The sequence below is a fragment of the Parasteatoda tepidariorum genome, chromosome 4, assembly GCF_982258835.1.
Source record: "Parasteatoda tepidariorum strain Cologne lab strain chromosome 4, Ptep-v5.0, whole genome shotgun sequence".
Taxonomy (NCBI): domain Eukaryota; kingdom Metazoa; phylum Arthropoda; class Arachnida; order Araneae; family Theridiidae; genus Parasteatoda; species Parasteatoda tepidariorum.
In genome coordinates this window covers 57,314,229-57,330,591 of record NC_141758.1, presented here as the reverse complement: position 1 = coordinate 57,330,591, position 16,363 = coordinate 57,314,229, and the positions used below count along the sequence as shown (strand labels likewise).

At 31.7% G+C, this 16,363-nt stretch overlaps 1 protein-coding gene across 1 annotated transcript in view; it reads right to left on the bottom strand.

Moving 5' to 3' along the window:
• Positions 1 to 281: 281 nt before the first annotated feature.
• LOC107452522 (neuropeptide SIFamide receptor-like) overlaps positions 282 to 16,363 on the bottom strand; it is a 75,749-nt gene continuing 59,667 nt past the window's right edge. The window contains exons 2-3 of the mRNA XM_016069013.4: positions 9,779 to 9,878; positions 282 to 2,685 (exon numbers count right to left, since the gene is read on the bottom strand). Coding sequence (XP_015924499.1) covers positions 1,953 to 2,685; positions 9,779 to 9,878 — 833 coding nt within the window. The 3' untranslated portion in view covers positions 282 to 1,952. The remainder of the gene's footprint in view (positions 2,686 to 9,778; positions 9,879 to 16,363) is intronic.

Sequence of the window (16,363 nt, the reverse complement as noted above, 5' to 3'; positions counted from 1 at the left end):
ACCAGGCAATTTAACTTGCATTGATATTTTCCATTGCGTCTTCTTCTCCATAGTAGTTCCATAAATTTTGATCGCATTTTTGTATTTTCTTCGCTTAAATGATAATCTGTGATCCTTAATATTAAATGTATATTTGACAATTTTGCTCTTTAGTATGTAATTATAATCAGATGTATTTACTTTTTTTCGACCTTAAGCAAGACCCATATTTATTTATTTGGCACACAATAAGAGAAGTAGCAAAAGGAGAAAAAAAATAACTAAAATACTAAATAAAAACCTTTGTCGTTTATTATTTTTTTATTTATTCAAAGCTCTTTGATATACATAACAGTAAATGACCATTTGTACTTTTTCTTATCTTAATCAGAAATAACATATAACATTTAACAAATTACGACACGCTTACAAACATGTATCACCATATTCCTTTTACATTAAAAATGAATAGAATTTTCAAAAACGCATGAATATGAAGAAAAAATGTATCACAACAATTTAGTCGAACATGTTCGAAAGATATACGTCAAACGGATGCACATAAACACGAATATAGTCACAAAAGTATTGATGATGAACAACAAACGAGTTATTAACATTCTTGTTGATAGTTTTTCACAAGCAGTTCCACGAACTTCCGTTTTCAACGATCATTATGAAAATTGTTACTGCTTCAGACTTCGCAGCTGAGCAAAAGTTGTATAATTATTCATTGTTGAAAAATACATAACAAACAGACTGTTCTTAAACGTTCGAAACTGGATCATGCAAATATATCCCAAAACATTGTGTAAATGTTGCAGATACTTGTATTGGGTGTCCAGCAATTCACACAAGGAATAGTTCGAATTTACAATTTAAACTTGTGAATTATTTGTTGATTATTGCTTCATAAAGTACACCGTGTTTACTTCCGTGGTTTCGCTAGCACAAACCCAATATTTTACCAAACATTTCAATAACCGCTTTGCAAAAAATGAAGCTGAATTTCGTGAATTTCTCAAGCTCAATTTCCTTCTTGAGGATGTAGACATTGAAAATGACTCTTTCTCTTCTTTTTCTTGAAGTATGGCTTATAGCACCCTCTTGTTGAAACCATTTTTAAGAAATCTGAACTCTTAGCTGCCATGTTTTTTCGAAGACGTTTTATTTTTGGCCAAGTCTATCAAAGCTCGAATTTTGCACAAATGTATGGACACGGCGTCTGCAATGAGTTAAAAAAATTGGGTTATTATGATGAGTAGCTATACTCAAAATAGCAGATGGGAATATTTGTACTGTGGTAACTTTTGTTAGTGCTTGAACGGAGCCCAGTAGAGAACAGAACACAAATCTAAAATCACCCATCGGCAAGAATAATTGAATTGAATGTTAGAATGATGGCACAGGATTTGGATAGAGCTGAAAGTGTCGAATCGGCAAGAATAACATCAGGAATTATAAATTTCAATTTCAATATATTAAGCTTTTAAATCACTTTAAATAAGAAACTCAATGAAAAATGCATGCTTCCTTTATTTGAATTATTTGGTGAGTGAGTTGTGTATATTTTTGGCGCAAGAATCATGTCTTGGCTTTACCACCCCAAAAACTAAGCTAAGATTAACATAACTCGGTTAACATTAAAACTAAATTGAATTTTATTTCTTTGAATTTTGTAAAAAGAGGTTTAAATCCCATAAAAAAAATCCAATATCCTGAAGATAAAAGAAGATATTTTTATGAGGTCTGTCAATTATTTGATTTGATTTGAGAATTATTTGACAATGTATTTGAAGAAATGAGGCTATTTTGTTGTGATGTTATTTTTACCGAGTTGTATAAATTAAATGAGGGGTTTTAATGGCATAAAGTTCAAAAAGAAGATGCTGTACTATCCAATAAATTTTTAGAACAGGTCAGAAGTTATTCTCGCCCAGGTGTGATATAAGTATGAAACAAGTATTAACAAGTTAAATAGCATCTTCCTTGTTTCCATTTTTTCGTGAACCATTACCTCTTACTTTATTTGATAATGTCCTCAATGATCTGTTTTTCGTGGAAGTCATTAATACATTTGATACGTTATTGTTGCAGCATTTATCCCCAAACAAAACTGCTACCAATCCTTTCTTCATCTTGTTGTTAAAAAAAGCGTATAAGAGTGGATTCATACAGCTGTTCGAAGCTCCGAGCCATTGAGCAATTGGTGCACACGCTTGTATAATGAACTCCTCTAGACTATTTTCTGGTATGGTATCCCCTAATTTGATTCTTGAAAATATAGCGTACAGTGGTAACCAAGATATCATAAAAGCCAGAACAACCACAAATAACATTTTGACGACCTTTATCTTTGACCTTTGAACAACACTATTGTAATGAATGCCCTCCCCTGGAAGTTTCCTTTTCCAAACTTTATACCAAATGAATCCGTAAGATATCATAATCATAATAAGTGGTAGTATGTAACAAAGAAGGAGATGGGCAACAATGAAATAGGTCAAGCCCATCTTTTCTGTCGGCCATATTTCACGACAAACGTAGAGTTGATCTCCATCAGAAGTTCTACCAATGTTGATGAGTCGAAAATAAAAAGCCCATGGCAGAGTCAGAATAAAGCTGAATATCCATATGAAGCATATAATCAGCCGACATGTTCGAGCTGATACTTGCCACCTCAATGGAAAGCATATTGCCAGAAACCTAAAAAAACAGAAAACCATATTATAAAGGTTCAATATCTTCTTAAATTTGCAATTTCCAACAATATTAAAGCATTTTTTTAAAAATATTTTGATGAAGTTTTTTATTAAAATGAAATAATAAGATTCATCATTCTTATTTCTATACCATTTAAACTCTAGAAAGGTAGAAATTTTGTGGTTCATTGTTAATTATTATTATCGTGATCTGTATATTTGTAGTTCATGATCTTGTTTGATGAAGCGATTGGCGTACACGTTCAAAGATCACAAGTATTTCACGCGCAAGTGAAGCAGCTTTGGATATTCGAGCAACGAAATCCTCATCTGAGTCGAGTGAAGTAGCATATAACAAAGATTCTTCACATGTCCCATTAAAAAGAAATCAAGGCTCAATAAATCGGAAGATAAATCGAGGCTCGATAATCGGGGCCAAGGGACTGGTACACTTACCTGAATGGCCCAGACGTGGCATTCAGGTAAGTGCGCATATCAGTGCTGAAGTGGGCTGGAGCCCCATCATGCTGAAACAATATGCGGTTACAAATGGCGATAGGTTGATTGATTGAGTGTAGAGTTTAATGGCACAAAATCCAAAAGAGGATATGCTGCGCCAAACAGTACGTTAATGCAGCTTAAAATGCAAAAAGCTCAGTAAATTTTTTTTTATAAAATACATAAAGGTAATAAAAGCCGTCATTAACGAATGGCGATCGGAGCATCCATCAATATTCTGTTACATTACAATTCCTGTATTGCATTAACAATTTAGTTTCATTAAAATTGAATTGAATGTAGGATTTAGCAATGTAAGGTCATGCTGTGCCAAACACACTGTTTTAAAAACAGTTTAAAAGGTAAAGTAAAGCACATGTATAAAATTTGATAAGATAGTGAAAATTCTAAAACAATGTTGTAAAGTTACATACATTTGTAATGGATAAAACTTCATGGTAAAGTTACTAAAATGGTAAAAAGTATGAAACAATTATATACTACTTAAAATTTCAATTGAGCGTAAAAATACAAATGATGATTTTTATGATGAGAAGGAATGGTGATTTTTATCTAACAAGTCTTTTATACATAAAATCGTTCTTTCAAAGAAGATAAGGCGATGTTGGTTGAAACATGGACAAGCGAATAAAATATGATGTACTGAAAGTAAAACATTTCAAGCATCGCATCGAGGAGGCGGTTCTCCGAACAGCAGGTGAAGATAAGTCAGCCGAATGTGTCCTATGCGTAGGCGGGTGAACTTGACATCTGCTCCGCGCAATTGCAATACAGGCCAAGGCTCTAACGGGGATTCAATAATATACAGTTTGCTCTCACTTTGTAAATCCTAGTGTTGCAGCCACAAAAACATAGTAAAATGTCTTATGTAATTCTTCATGTAATTCTAATGTAAGAAAAGGGGACTGATAGTGTTAATGAGACAAAGGAGGCGGATGAGAGATAAATAGCTGAGTATACATGATAGGAACTATACTGGATTTACAGTATGAAGCAATTGGAGAATGAAAGTGATACGATGGAATAGCCCAAGGTTTGTTTGGAAAGTGATCGGTTGATTGAGATGGTGATTTGCAAAAATTGAATGACTGAAGGCATACAAGTATTAAAAAGAGGTATGTATGAGGGTCGCGCACCATATAATCGTTGTAAGCTTAGTTGAATAACTTTATGTCGAAGAGAATGTGAGTTAAATGATATAACACGAAAGTAAAATGCATGACAGAGCTGCATACGTCGAAAATAGTGAAGTGATAAACTACATGTACCACATAAACTTTCGATTAGGACGTTCGAAATACGCAGCTACAAATTCGCATAGCAGTATGATGCACTGTATCTAACCGCTTCAAATTTAAAGCAGTTGCAGTGCCATAGACTGCACAAGCGTTAGTTTCAATAAGAAAAAAGTATTCTTTGAATGAATCGAAAGATGTGCCAGCCAGCTGTCTGAGTGGTTAGCATGTCTGATTCATGGAAAATATGGATGTTCCTCTCTGTGTGTTGTCCTCTGTTGTGTGTGATGTGTGAATGTGGCCTATCCTATAAACGGGTATCTGTGATAGTGTGGGGTGGGTAATGCTGCTAGCCTCCGTGACTTTGGTCACAAGATGCTCACCAGGCAACACAAAATGAGCAATGAGACCTTCCATAGAGAAGAACGATAAGTTCAGTGCCTGCCGTTAAGAAAAAAGAAAAAAATGAATCTAAGGCTAAACTGATGAATGCAATATTTACCTAAAATAGGTAATGAAGAACATGTATTATACCCTTGTTTATTCCCGTACGTAAATGTTAAACTATTTTATGACAATTTAAAAAATGATCTATTATCAACTTCATTAAAATATTAAAACAATCAGCGTTTAAGTGATAACATTGACCTCCTTAATAAAAGATTTATCTTAGATTTTAAACTTATCTATTTTAAAACATTTAAAGAAATATCATATTATTTACCAATATTTTTAGTGAAGCTACATAGTTTCAGCATTCTGGTACAACTTAACACAAGGTCGATACTGAAAATTTGATTTATATTTGGTAATTGTCGAATATCTGTGAGAAAGTCTAGACGGGTTCGGTGTAGATTGTCGTCAATTAAAATTGATAGTTCAGGAATATTATAAATTTAAATAACGACGTCACTTAATTGAATTAAATGTTAGGTTTAATGGAACAAGATCCCTGAAAGGACATGCTATAAAATTATACAATTAACTCTAATTTATTACCTCAACGTCTCTTAGATTTTGGATTCAAACACAAGGACAAAATGCTGTTAATAGTTCCTTGCAAATAGAGAAAAAAGATGCTGGTTCATTATGCAGGAAGACACATTAGAGGTAGCTTTACTCTGTGGGAGAAACCCTTCATATAAAAATATCTTTTACCAACTTAAGTAAGTTAAGATTTCAAATATAGAAAAATTAGTTCAGGAAAACCATGAAGTTTATAGGCTAAAACTTTATTTCTTCAAAATATCAAAAGGCAAAGGAATTATTGCTGGATTACTTCCCTAATGCCCAATCTTGCCGAAATTGTTTACATTTTAATATTTTGACTTCTCTTACTTTTTCTATACTTTAAATTACCTATATTGGTGAAAAAGAATTAGCAATGAAGGATTTCTCCCGCGGTAAAGAGTCTTCTTAAGTGTCATGCCAATGCGTTATTACTTAATAAGAATTAATTTAATCTGGTGTTATTTAGGGTCTTAAAAAGATGGTTGTATTTCTTGTTGTTTATTGTCTTATACTTGGTTATTTTTGATATGCTCAGAGAAAATGTGCATAACATTATTTATGCAATCAGCAAGTCATAGAAATGAGCACGACCATATCACTTGTTACAGAATAAACAAGTAGGTAATCCTTTTTTCTAATAAATTTAATTGGGCATCATAAAAAAATTGAAATCGAAGAATTTCAAATTGAAAGGAGATTATAAAATATGTTCTTCGTTTAAGAAATTAAAGTAATTATCCTCAACAAATCTCAAAATTAGTTACAATTAAGTCGCTATTGATTTAAAACTATAAAACATATCGCACCCCGGCAAGAAAAGTGACACAAGTCAAAAAATGATAATTTTGAGATTATGTCAATTAAAAATATGTATGAAGTGTCAGTTTTGTATCTATTTCAGAATACGCTTTGTAGCATTCTTTAAGATGATTTTTTTCAAATGCTGCATTTCAGAGTTATGACATTGTTCTTGCCGGGGTGCGATATTTCTATTACATATCTCAAACACTTTCGATTGAAACAATAGGAGAGGGTCAATTTTGTGATTAGGCTTCATCCCGTTGTTTTTTGTAAATGATGACTATTTTGGAAATAATTTTTAATAATTTTTCAATGTCATTTGTCATTGGAAAAATTTGTAACTAATTTTAAAACTTTAGGAGAATAATATCCATAGCTAAGCACGACACACTGTATGTATCTCCTTTGGGTTTTTCTCTTTAATTGATTCTCACATCGTCAGTCATTTTTGGGACATCCGTCAACAAGATTACAAAAGAGAAAGAGTGCAGCATCATCCTCAAAGTTTCTCAAGTTATCTTCCTATGGAAGACAATTATTCCATTTTTTATTTACTTTTTTGTTAGTGGTAAAAGGTAGAGACTGCATCGTATTCCCTACAGTGTTTTGTTTGAATTAAAAGGCAGAATTGCAGTTAATTACGATTAATTTCAGTTGCCTGGTCACTACGCATTTTTTAAGTAAAGATCTATTGTCCTTACACCAATATTTTTCTGATTAAAATTTGTGAAATACACCGAAGAGCCATTACATTATAACCACCCTGCTAATAACATGTAGGACCATCTTTAACTCTCAAAACTGCTATCACCCGCAGTGACATTGATTCCACAAGGTGCTGATAGGTAGTCTGAGGTATCTAGTACCATGTGCTCACCATCTGGTCCAGCGATTCTCTCACATTGCGAGGGGGTAGCGTGGCAGCACGAATTTGGTTTTCAAAGTAGGACCACAAATGCTCTATTGGATTAAGGTCGGGTGAATTTGGGGGCCAAGACATGAATTGAAGGTCACTGGAATGTTCCTCGAGCCAATCCATGACGATTCGACCCCTATGTCATGGTGCATTATCCTGTTGGTAAACACCATCCCCAGCAGGAAAAACTGTTGCCATGAATGGCTGAACCTGGTATGCAACTATGTTCAAGTAGCTTACAGACGTCAGGGATTGTTCTATGAGGATTATGGGTCCTAATGTGCCCCATGAAAACATTGTTCCTGGGCGAGAAACCATGAAAACCTGGGTGAGCCCATTGTTATAGATCAGTGTTTCTTAACCTTTTTGGTAGAATGGACCCCTTTTAAAAATTTTAAGAAGTCACGGACCATCCCCAGTGAAAAAAATAAATGCAAAAAACGTCAATAATTAGAAAACATATAATTTTATTATTTTAATAGTACACAAGATTTTTAAAATAAATATTTTTAATGTGAAGGTTGCTGTTTACTTACTTACTTACTTATCCTCTACGTGCCTTTGGGCACTTAAGGCCTCTAGCATATCCCTCCAACGCCTCCTGTCTCTAGCAATAGATCTTGCTTCCTCCCAGCCAGAAATTCTACATTCTTTTAATTCGCCCAAAAACATGCGCTGGATGGTAAGTCTGGGTCTTCGTCTTGTTCTTTTACCATCAGGAGCCCATGTAAGCGCAACAGATGTAATTTTTTCTTTGGGCATTCTAAGGATATGTCCGAGCCAGCTCCATCTTCGTTTTTTTAATTTCATCTTCTATTGTTTTTTTTTAGCTTTCTTTAATAGATTTTGACTTGATACTTTGTAAAGCCAGAAAATTTTAAAAATAAATCTTAAACATTTGTTTTGAAAGGTTTCTAATTTTTGTATTTCGATCTTAGTCTGTTTCCAGGTTTCTGCGCCATATAACAGTACTGCTCTAACAATAGCTTTGTAAACAACTATTTTTGTCTTTATTTCAATATTTGACTCTCTCCAAAATTTATGTAGTCCCTTAAAACATGTTCTTGCTTTGATTATTCTCTGTCTAATATCTTCACTACTTCCACCTTTTTTATCTACAATGGAACCTAAATAGCTAAATGACTCTATGTCATCTATTTCGTGATTTTCGATTTTAATTTTGTCATTTTTCTTTTGATTTATTCTCATTACTTTAGTTTTCTTCTTGTTTATGAATAAACCTACACTATTTGAATATTTGTTGAATTTGTCTGTTTTAAGCTGAAGGTCTGTACATTTGGATGAAATAAGTACGATGTCATTAGCAAAATCAAGGTCTTCTAAAGTAGTTGTGAATTCCACCTTATTCCTCTTTTTTCATATTTCAAGCTGTTTCGCATAATCCAGTCTATCACCAGTATAAATAAAAATCCTGAAAAAACACATCCCTGTCTCACGCCAGTTTTTACCAAAAAGAATTCAGTTAATTCTCCATTTACTTCTATACATGCTTTGCTGTTATCATACATATCTTTGATTATGTTAATATATTTCTCTGGTATATTATAAAGTGATAAAATTTCCCATAATTTCTTTCTCTTAACTGAATCAAAGGCTTTACTGAAATCAATAAAGTTTAAATATAAAGAGGTGTTAAATTCTAAGCTTTGCTCAATGATATTTCTAAGTGTGAAGATTTGCTGCATTGTTCCATTTCCACTGCGGAAACCTACTTGTTCTTCTCTTAAAATTCCATACATTTCATGTTTTAGTCTATTCAAAATTATCCTTCCAAATATTTTTCCCGGTATGGAAAGTAGGCTAATGCCCCTCCAATTTTCGCATTTTGTTAGATCGCCTTTCTTGGGAATTTTCACTATTACTGCTTCTTGCAGATTGTTGCTGCTTTTCCTTAATTAATAAATTGAATTGAGGAATGGTTTTCAATAAAGCAACGCGCATATCATGTTCAACATTCAATTGATTTCAATGCTTTGTTTTTATTGTAACAAGTGTGGAAAATCCCGCTTCGCAAAGATGCACTGTAGCAGATAGAATTATAGCTGCCACAGCTCATTTTACAAGCAGTGGGAAGGCTTCCAAACATTTTAAACATTAGGAGTAGTCGGCGGACCCCCAAAATTTGACCCATGGACCCCTAAAGGTTCATGAGCCACAGGCTATGAAACCCTGTTATAGATGGAGGGTGGTCATAATGTAATGGCTCTTCGGTGTAAGTAGTAATATCCAAGGGAAAAACTTTATATTTACAAAATCTTACTTTAAAAAAATTTAAAAAAATTCTTAAGAAAGATGAATGAGTACCATATATGCATGCATACATACAGACAAGACAAGGTAAGACATATATACAAACTCAAGGCATCGAAATAATTTTGAATGCATTTCATTCATCAAAAAGTATTGTTTCATTTTCGATCTCCGAATTCTGAAATCAAAACTTAGGCACTTTCAGATTTAGATGTTTCAGGAAAAAAGGAAACGTGCATGTCTAACCTTTCACATAAGGATAAATCTTGGAATTAGGAGACTACTGCTGCACACTTAATTTTTTGTAATTTCAACTCCCTTAACAGAAAAAATCATGTCCTCACCTTTCAACTGAGATGGCCACCAATGTGTAAACTGATGCACATACAGAGACGCCTTGGAGGTAAGCAACTGCCTTGCAGAGGAACAATCCCAACATCCAAGCTGCATTAAAAATAAATACATGCTTTTATAATTTTACCACCACCAAAACCCATTATAGATTATTTTAAAAAATTATGGTCATAGTTGCTCAAATTTTCTTTTAGAGAAAATTAGATCATATTGTATCAGGTGTCTCAAAAAATCACCAATTATTTCAAAAATCAATTAAAAATAAACAAAGGATAGGAAAAAAGTACAGCTTTTTTAAAGCAAAAGGATCATTTTAATTTAAAAACTAATTGTTTTATTCTCATGACGTTTCACAATTATTTGCAAATTTCGTTAGAAGATGGCACATCTGACTGAAAAAACTTATAAACAATGCTTTTAATATATCTATCATTTGTCATTGATATCTATGTGAGAATAAAATTAAAAGACTTCATACATTATATCGTTGCTTTAAGACTAACATATGCTTTAAGCAAAGATATATAAAATAATTTTTTTCTTTAATTGATTTTTCAAATGTTCAGCGATTTTTGAAGTAATCTGGCATTATATTTTTTAAGTTATACGAAAATAAATTTAAGAAAATTATACATAATACATTTTTTCCATTGATTTTCCAAATACCCAATCATTTTTGCAGCAACTAGTATTTTTGTTTCGATATAAAATGTATAAAAATAGATACATTGTATAAAATATATATCACATAAAATACATTTTTTTTTCTTTGATTTATGTTTCAAAACATTATTTCATTTTGAAACACAAAGTAATGTATCTTTTCTTATATATATTTTAATAGCTTTTGAAGAAAAGATGCATTACTTTGTGTTCCAAAATGAAATAATGTATCTTTTCCTTAAGAGATATTAAAATATGTATAAGAAAAAAGTTACATAGAATATATTTATTTTCTTCAATTGTTTTTTCACATCGTCAGACATTTTTGAAACACTATATCTTTGATTTTAAATCATACAAATATATATATAAAAAAAGGCATTAAATATTTTTTGTCTGTAAATAATTTTTCAAACCCTCAGTCAATTCTAGGACACTCCACGAATTCTTTCTTTGTTTTAAACTTTACAAAGACCTAAAAAAATGTTGCTTCGTGTTTTTTTCTTTAACTGATTTTTCAGATTGTCCGTATATGACATTATGACGATTGTTATATGACAGCCGCTGTATTTTAGTATTTTATCGTTGCTTAAAGGCATAAAAATACACAGAATCTAATATTTCTTCAATTGAATTTTCAAATTATCCATCATTTTGAGACATTCTGGCATTTTCGCTTTACGATATACAAATATATATAAAAATGACACATAAGAAAAGACTTATTAAAAAATAAATATTTCAAATAATTTTATTACTGAGTTTTTTAAATTGTCTGTTACTTGAGATACTCTTATATGTTTACTTTAAGTTATACAAATATAAATAGAAAAATACTAATAACATAAATGGATTAAATAGAATTTATTATAAACAAATGCTAATGTAAAGTTTTTAAAACAATCTCCATATCCTTAAAACAATGTTAATGTGGTAGCATAATAAAAACAAATTAATATTGAGTTACATTGTTAAAAAAATTAAGCAAATATTTTTCGTCTTATTCAAGCTGCGGTTTTAATGATCACAGGTCGGCTTAATAAACAATGGTTTTGTTCTGAAGTTTGATGCCTCCATAGCAAGTATTAAATTTTATCCCTTGTTATCAGCACCTTTCCAGGGTATCTTACGCTATTGTTACGTTGTTTATTTCCCACCCAAGCCATCTCAAGAACATGTTGGGAGAAGTAACATTTGAATTTTCTCTAAAGAATCGAGGTCTAAATTAAGGGAAGTTACTGTCAATAGGCCACTTAAACAAATGTTTCTTAAAAACGTTAAAACTATAAAATTGCTGTTTGTAGAGTGTGTTAACACACTCTACAAACAGCAATTTTATAGTTTTGTTCTATATAATTATTGCTTTTATAATTTTTCGCATATCTAGACAAAAACTTTACAATTATGAAAAGTTTGAAAAAAATGGAAAAGAATACAGTACGGAAAAAAAACATTAAGACTTTCAAAAATGCTTTATTTAAGTAAATAAATCTTGAAATTACAATGCATTTCACAATGCAGAGTGCGCAAAATAAAAAAACGAACCACCCTCAATAACTTTTGATCTAATAATCGAAATTGATATCGAAATAGATTTGATGTTAATTGAAATGGGTCGAATATTTCCTGAGAAATTGAATTTCAAAAAAGTCGTATTTTTAAAAATCGATTCTTCAGGAACTATTCGATGCGTTTCGTCCAAACTTTGTATTTTGGAATGCGAAATTGAATTCTCTAAGATGATGTTAAAAATTGTGCACTTTGCAATTCAAACTTTTTCAACTATTATTAAACTAAATAATAAAACATAATAAATATTTACTAAAAGTTTTTTTTTTTTTGCGTGGAATTATCTTTAGATAAGCTATCTTTATAATTTTGTGCAAAAAAAAAATTCATTCGTTAAAAAGTTAGAGATATTGCGAAATACCCAAGCCTTAAAATTAAAATTAAGGGGTTCAAGCTGTGGATCGCTCTCCTGACCGAACTATGGAGACCATTTTCCCCATAATTTTAGACCGGTAACCCCTTTATCCTTTAACCTCTCACGAGCCTGAATCCGTCGAAAAAACGATACGTTTATTCAGAGAAAGTATGTTTCTGTATCTGATTTCATAATTTAAAATATCGTTTTCACTAATTAATTATCAATTAATTATCATTTGAATTTACTCCTTCGTACCTTTAAGATTGAGTCCTATAACGTGAAGATCCGATCATTTGATCAAAAGTTCTTCAAGGAGGTCCGTTTTTCATTTTGCACTCTGTACATACCTTTTACGCAACATTATATTGATAAATCAATAATAAAGTATTTTACCCTTAGCATTAAAAATCATTCGAAACTGTCTTGGTTCGAATATTACGAGAGACTCAAGAGTGTCGAAAGTTGTTTCGGACCATATTTTAATCAAGTCTTTCTTAAATTTTTTAACTGTCTTCTCTCCTGCTTTTTCAAATTAATTTTTCATTATTCTCCCCAAACTCTCGATGGAATTAAGATCAGGGGATGAAGCAGGCTACTTAATATTTATTCAATTATCATCCATCCAGTTCGTGGTTTGTCTTAAAGTGTGAGGATAAACATTTTCTTGTTTTAAAAGAAAGGCATCAAGGTAAAGTTTTTCAATTGTAGGAAGGTGGAGGAAAAGCTTTTGCTGATCCATCAGAACTTCAATGATCATTATTTAGTGTTAAGCATGGTAATTTTCATTATATAATAATGATCAATAGCTTAGTTTTCTTATAACATCTTTCATACTCAAAATAAAATGGTGGCAATAATCACCAAAAATTCAAAACTTTAAAAATCTCAATTTTTTTTGGCTCCGTACTGTGCAACTGACATTGAATTGAATGTCGGAATTGATGGTACAATGTACAAAAAAAATATGCTGCCTTAAGCAAACGGTTTTAAAGCAAATCAAAATAAAATACATACTACAAATTTTACTTGCTAAAATGCTTAACATTGATAAAAGGGAAAAAGTCACGAGTTTTGGGATGGCGATCAATCGGTTGCCGTGTCGTTAGTTTTGGTGCTATAAAAACAAAATAAATTGGTGACTGTAATTTTTCGTGTCCGAAAATACAATTGACATTGGACCAATGAAGATAACCAGTCGTCTTTATGAAGTCAGACAGTTTCTTTATATTGGCTGTTAGCTATTTAACTTCTGTTTAATTAGCTAGTTAATTTATATTTCTGGAGCAAAAACCAAAAATGGCTCTAAAAATAAGTGTTGTTGTCTTATAGCAGCTGTTGAACAGCTGACCCATTTATGGGTTTACGGCTATCCATGTTCAAATTTGCAGCCATGCAATTTCGTACCCATCCCAGAAGACAAGGGAACTCTTGCATTGAGCCTTGGGACGAACTAGTTTTCGTGAAGAATTTTTTTATTAGAACTAACCTGCATTACGTTTACGTGTTATGCGAAGAAGAAAATCCACGAAAACTTACCACAGTAACAAAGTGACAAGGGGATTCTAACCCATTATATGTCTACCATTGAGAATTTTTTTGTCAGCACTGTGATCGGTGCGAGCTCATAGCGGAATTTGTTACGAATAGCAATCGCTGGGATTTGAACCTTAGTCACGTCACTAGAAAGCATGATTTATATTCTCTGAGCCACCGTGGCTTTAATTTTTAGAAAGTTTGGAGATCCAATTGTGACAGAATTAAGGAATCTATTAATTTTTATTATAGCTAATCAAATTGAGGGAAAAGGGTTTTATGTGAGGCCAATAAAAAGCATAAAAGATCATTTTTCTGATTTAATAATATCTTCAACTCTCACAAATGATTATGAAGATATTTTCTTGGTTTACATTGTACTTTGCACCACTTTAATTAAACTCACAAAGAACTATTTCAACTCTATTAGAATAGTGATTTCGAAAAAAAAAGGTGTTTTTTGGGTCAACTTAGTGATTAATCAAAACAAATTTTTTATAAAATAATTATTAGCCGAAATTTGTAACTTTTTGTAACGAATATGGACCAGATAAGTGGAGATTCTAAATAATGTTTATTGTGCAACGTGTTACGGTGACGTCTTTTTCACTGGCAAAAATTATCACCTGGCTTTTATTTAGACAATAAATTTTAGAGACATCAGGATGTAGATTTTTTTCTCTCTGCAACTTAAAAGATTTTATTGGAATAAAAACTTTCTAATCTCATTTCCCTCCAAAAATTACATATATATGTGCCCACCTCTCAGTCAACTTTCGAATTCCATCTCGAAAAAATGTCTCGTCTTTTGAGGCAATCCAAGTTAGGAGACAATTTTCGATTTCTGCGAAAGGAAGTGAACTGGTGACCTGCCAAATCATGTTGCATCCATCGGAACAACCAGTAATCAGAAGGAGCAATGTCCAGTGTATACAACGGGTGCTGTAAAATATCCCACTTGAGCATTTCCAAATAATTTTTTGCGAATTTTGCGACATCAGGCCGACTGTTATTATGCAGAAGAATAACTTTGTCATGTTTTTGCTTGGTTCCGGCCATTTTCTCGTAATGCACGGCTCAAACGAATCAATTGTAGTCTATACCGATCGCCCGTAATGGAATCACCAGGTTGTAGCCGCTTATAGTATACATCCTTCTTCATTCACCATTCTTGAAACATCGAAACCATTCCCTACATGATGTATCAGTTGCAGCATTGTCACCATAAACTTCTACAAGCATTCGATGCGCTTCAGCTGCACTTTCCCTCCAATTAAAGCAGAAACATAAGACCTCCTGCAAATGGTGCTTAGTTACCACAAAATTTGACCCATTAAACAAAGTAAAAAGCAGGGTTTTTGTATGAAACTCAAAGCGATATAAACTGAATATTATTCACAGATGAACCACCTCTCTGAAACCACCGAAACCAGCTGTCATTGTGAAACATTCATAACAGCAGAGCCATCTCTTAAAAACGAACCGAACTAATTTGTACTCCCAATATATAGCTTAAAACAAACGAAATGATCTAACGCACTTGATAAATGCACTTGATAAAGGTTACGCACACATTTCAAGTAAAAAAACTGTTCTGAATTAATCTGAATCAATTTTCTGACTTTATATTTTCAGCTTTATTCTTAATTCTAGTGGCAGCATTTTTCACCAATAAATGACCCTAAACATTGAAAATTCAAAAATACATAAAATAAAACCAAGACATTGTTACACGAAAAACTTTATAAAAAAATCCCTACAGTTTAACTAATTTTTATTTCAAAATTACGTTTTAAAATGAATTAAGTTTACTTTCGGTTAATTTTTTTTTAGTTAATGTAAGTTGATTTTTCTGTTTTTAAGTGCTTAATGGTTAAATATCTAGTTACATCAATTACAATTGATTTGAAAAAGATGTAAAGTTTCAATTTAGCGATGAAGACTTAATTAAATCTAAATTGATCCTGTTTATTTATACCTACCATTTGATTTTCGATAAAGATCTGCTTGGCTTAATGAAGTAAAGATTCTTTTCTTAAAAAGCAATTAAGATTTCATTTAGGGAACTGTTCTGCTTAAGTTTCAAAAGTAAAAAAGAAATTATTTTTGAAAAAAAAAATTAAAAAGACAACTTAAGTGATAATTGGAAAGAAAAAAATGCTGATTAATGTGGCTGTTAATGATACAAGGTTCATAAAAGGTAAAATATATTCGATAACAATGAATTTACTTCTTTGAATATCAATTAACTTTAAAAAAAACTATAAAATGAATAGGTTTATTCAAATGGCTAAATTTCTTTCAATTAAAACGCAAAAAAGGACATAATTAAAAAAAAAAAAGCTAAGATGTTCGTCATTATCTATTACCTTTACGACTAACGAACAATTAAAAGCCTTTTTTTAAATATCCTTTTCTCTATTGTATATCAATTAGACTCCTATTTCTTTAT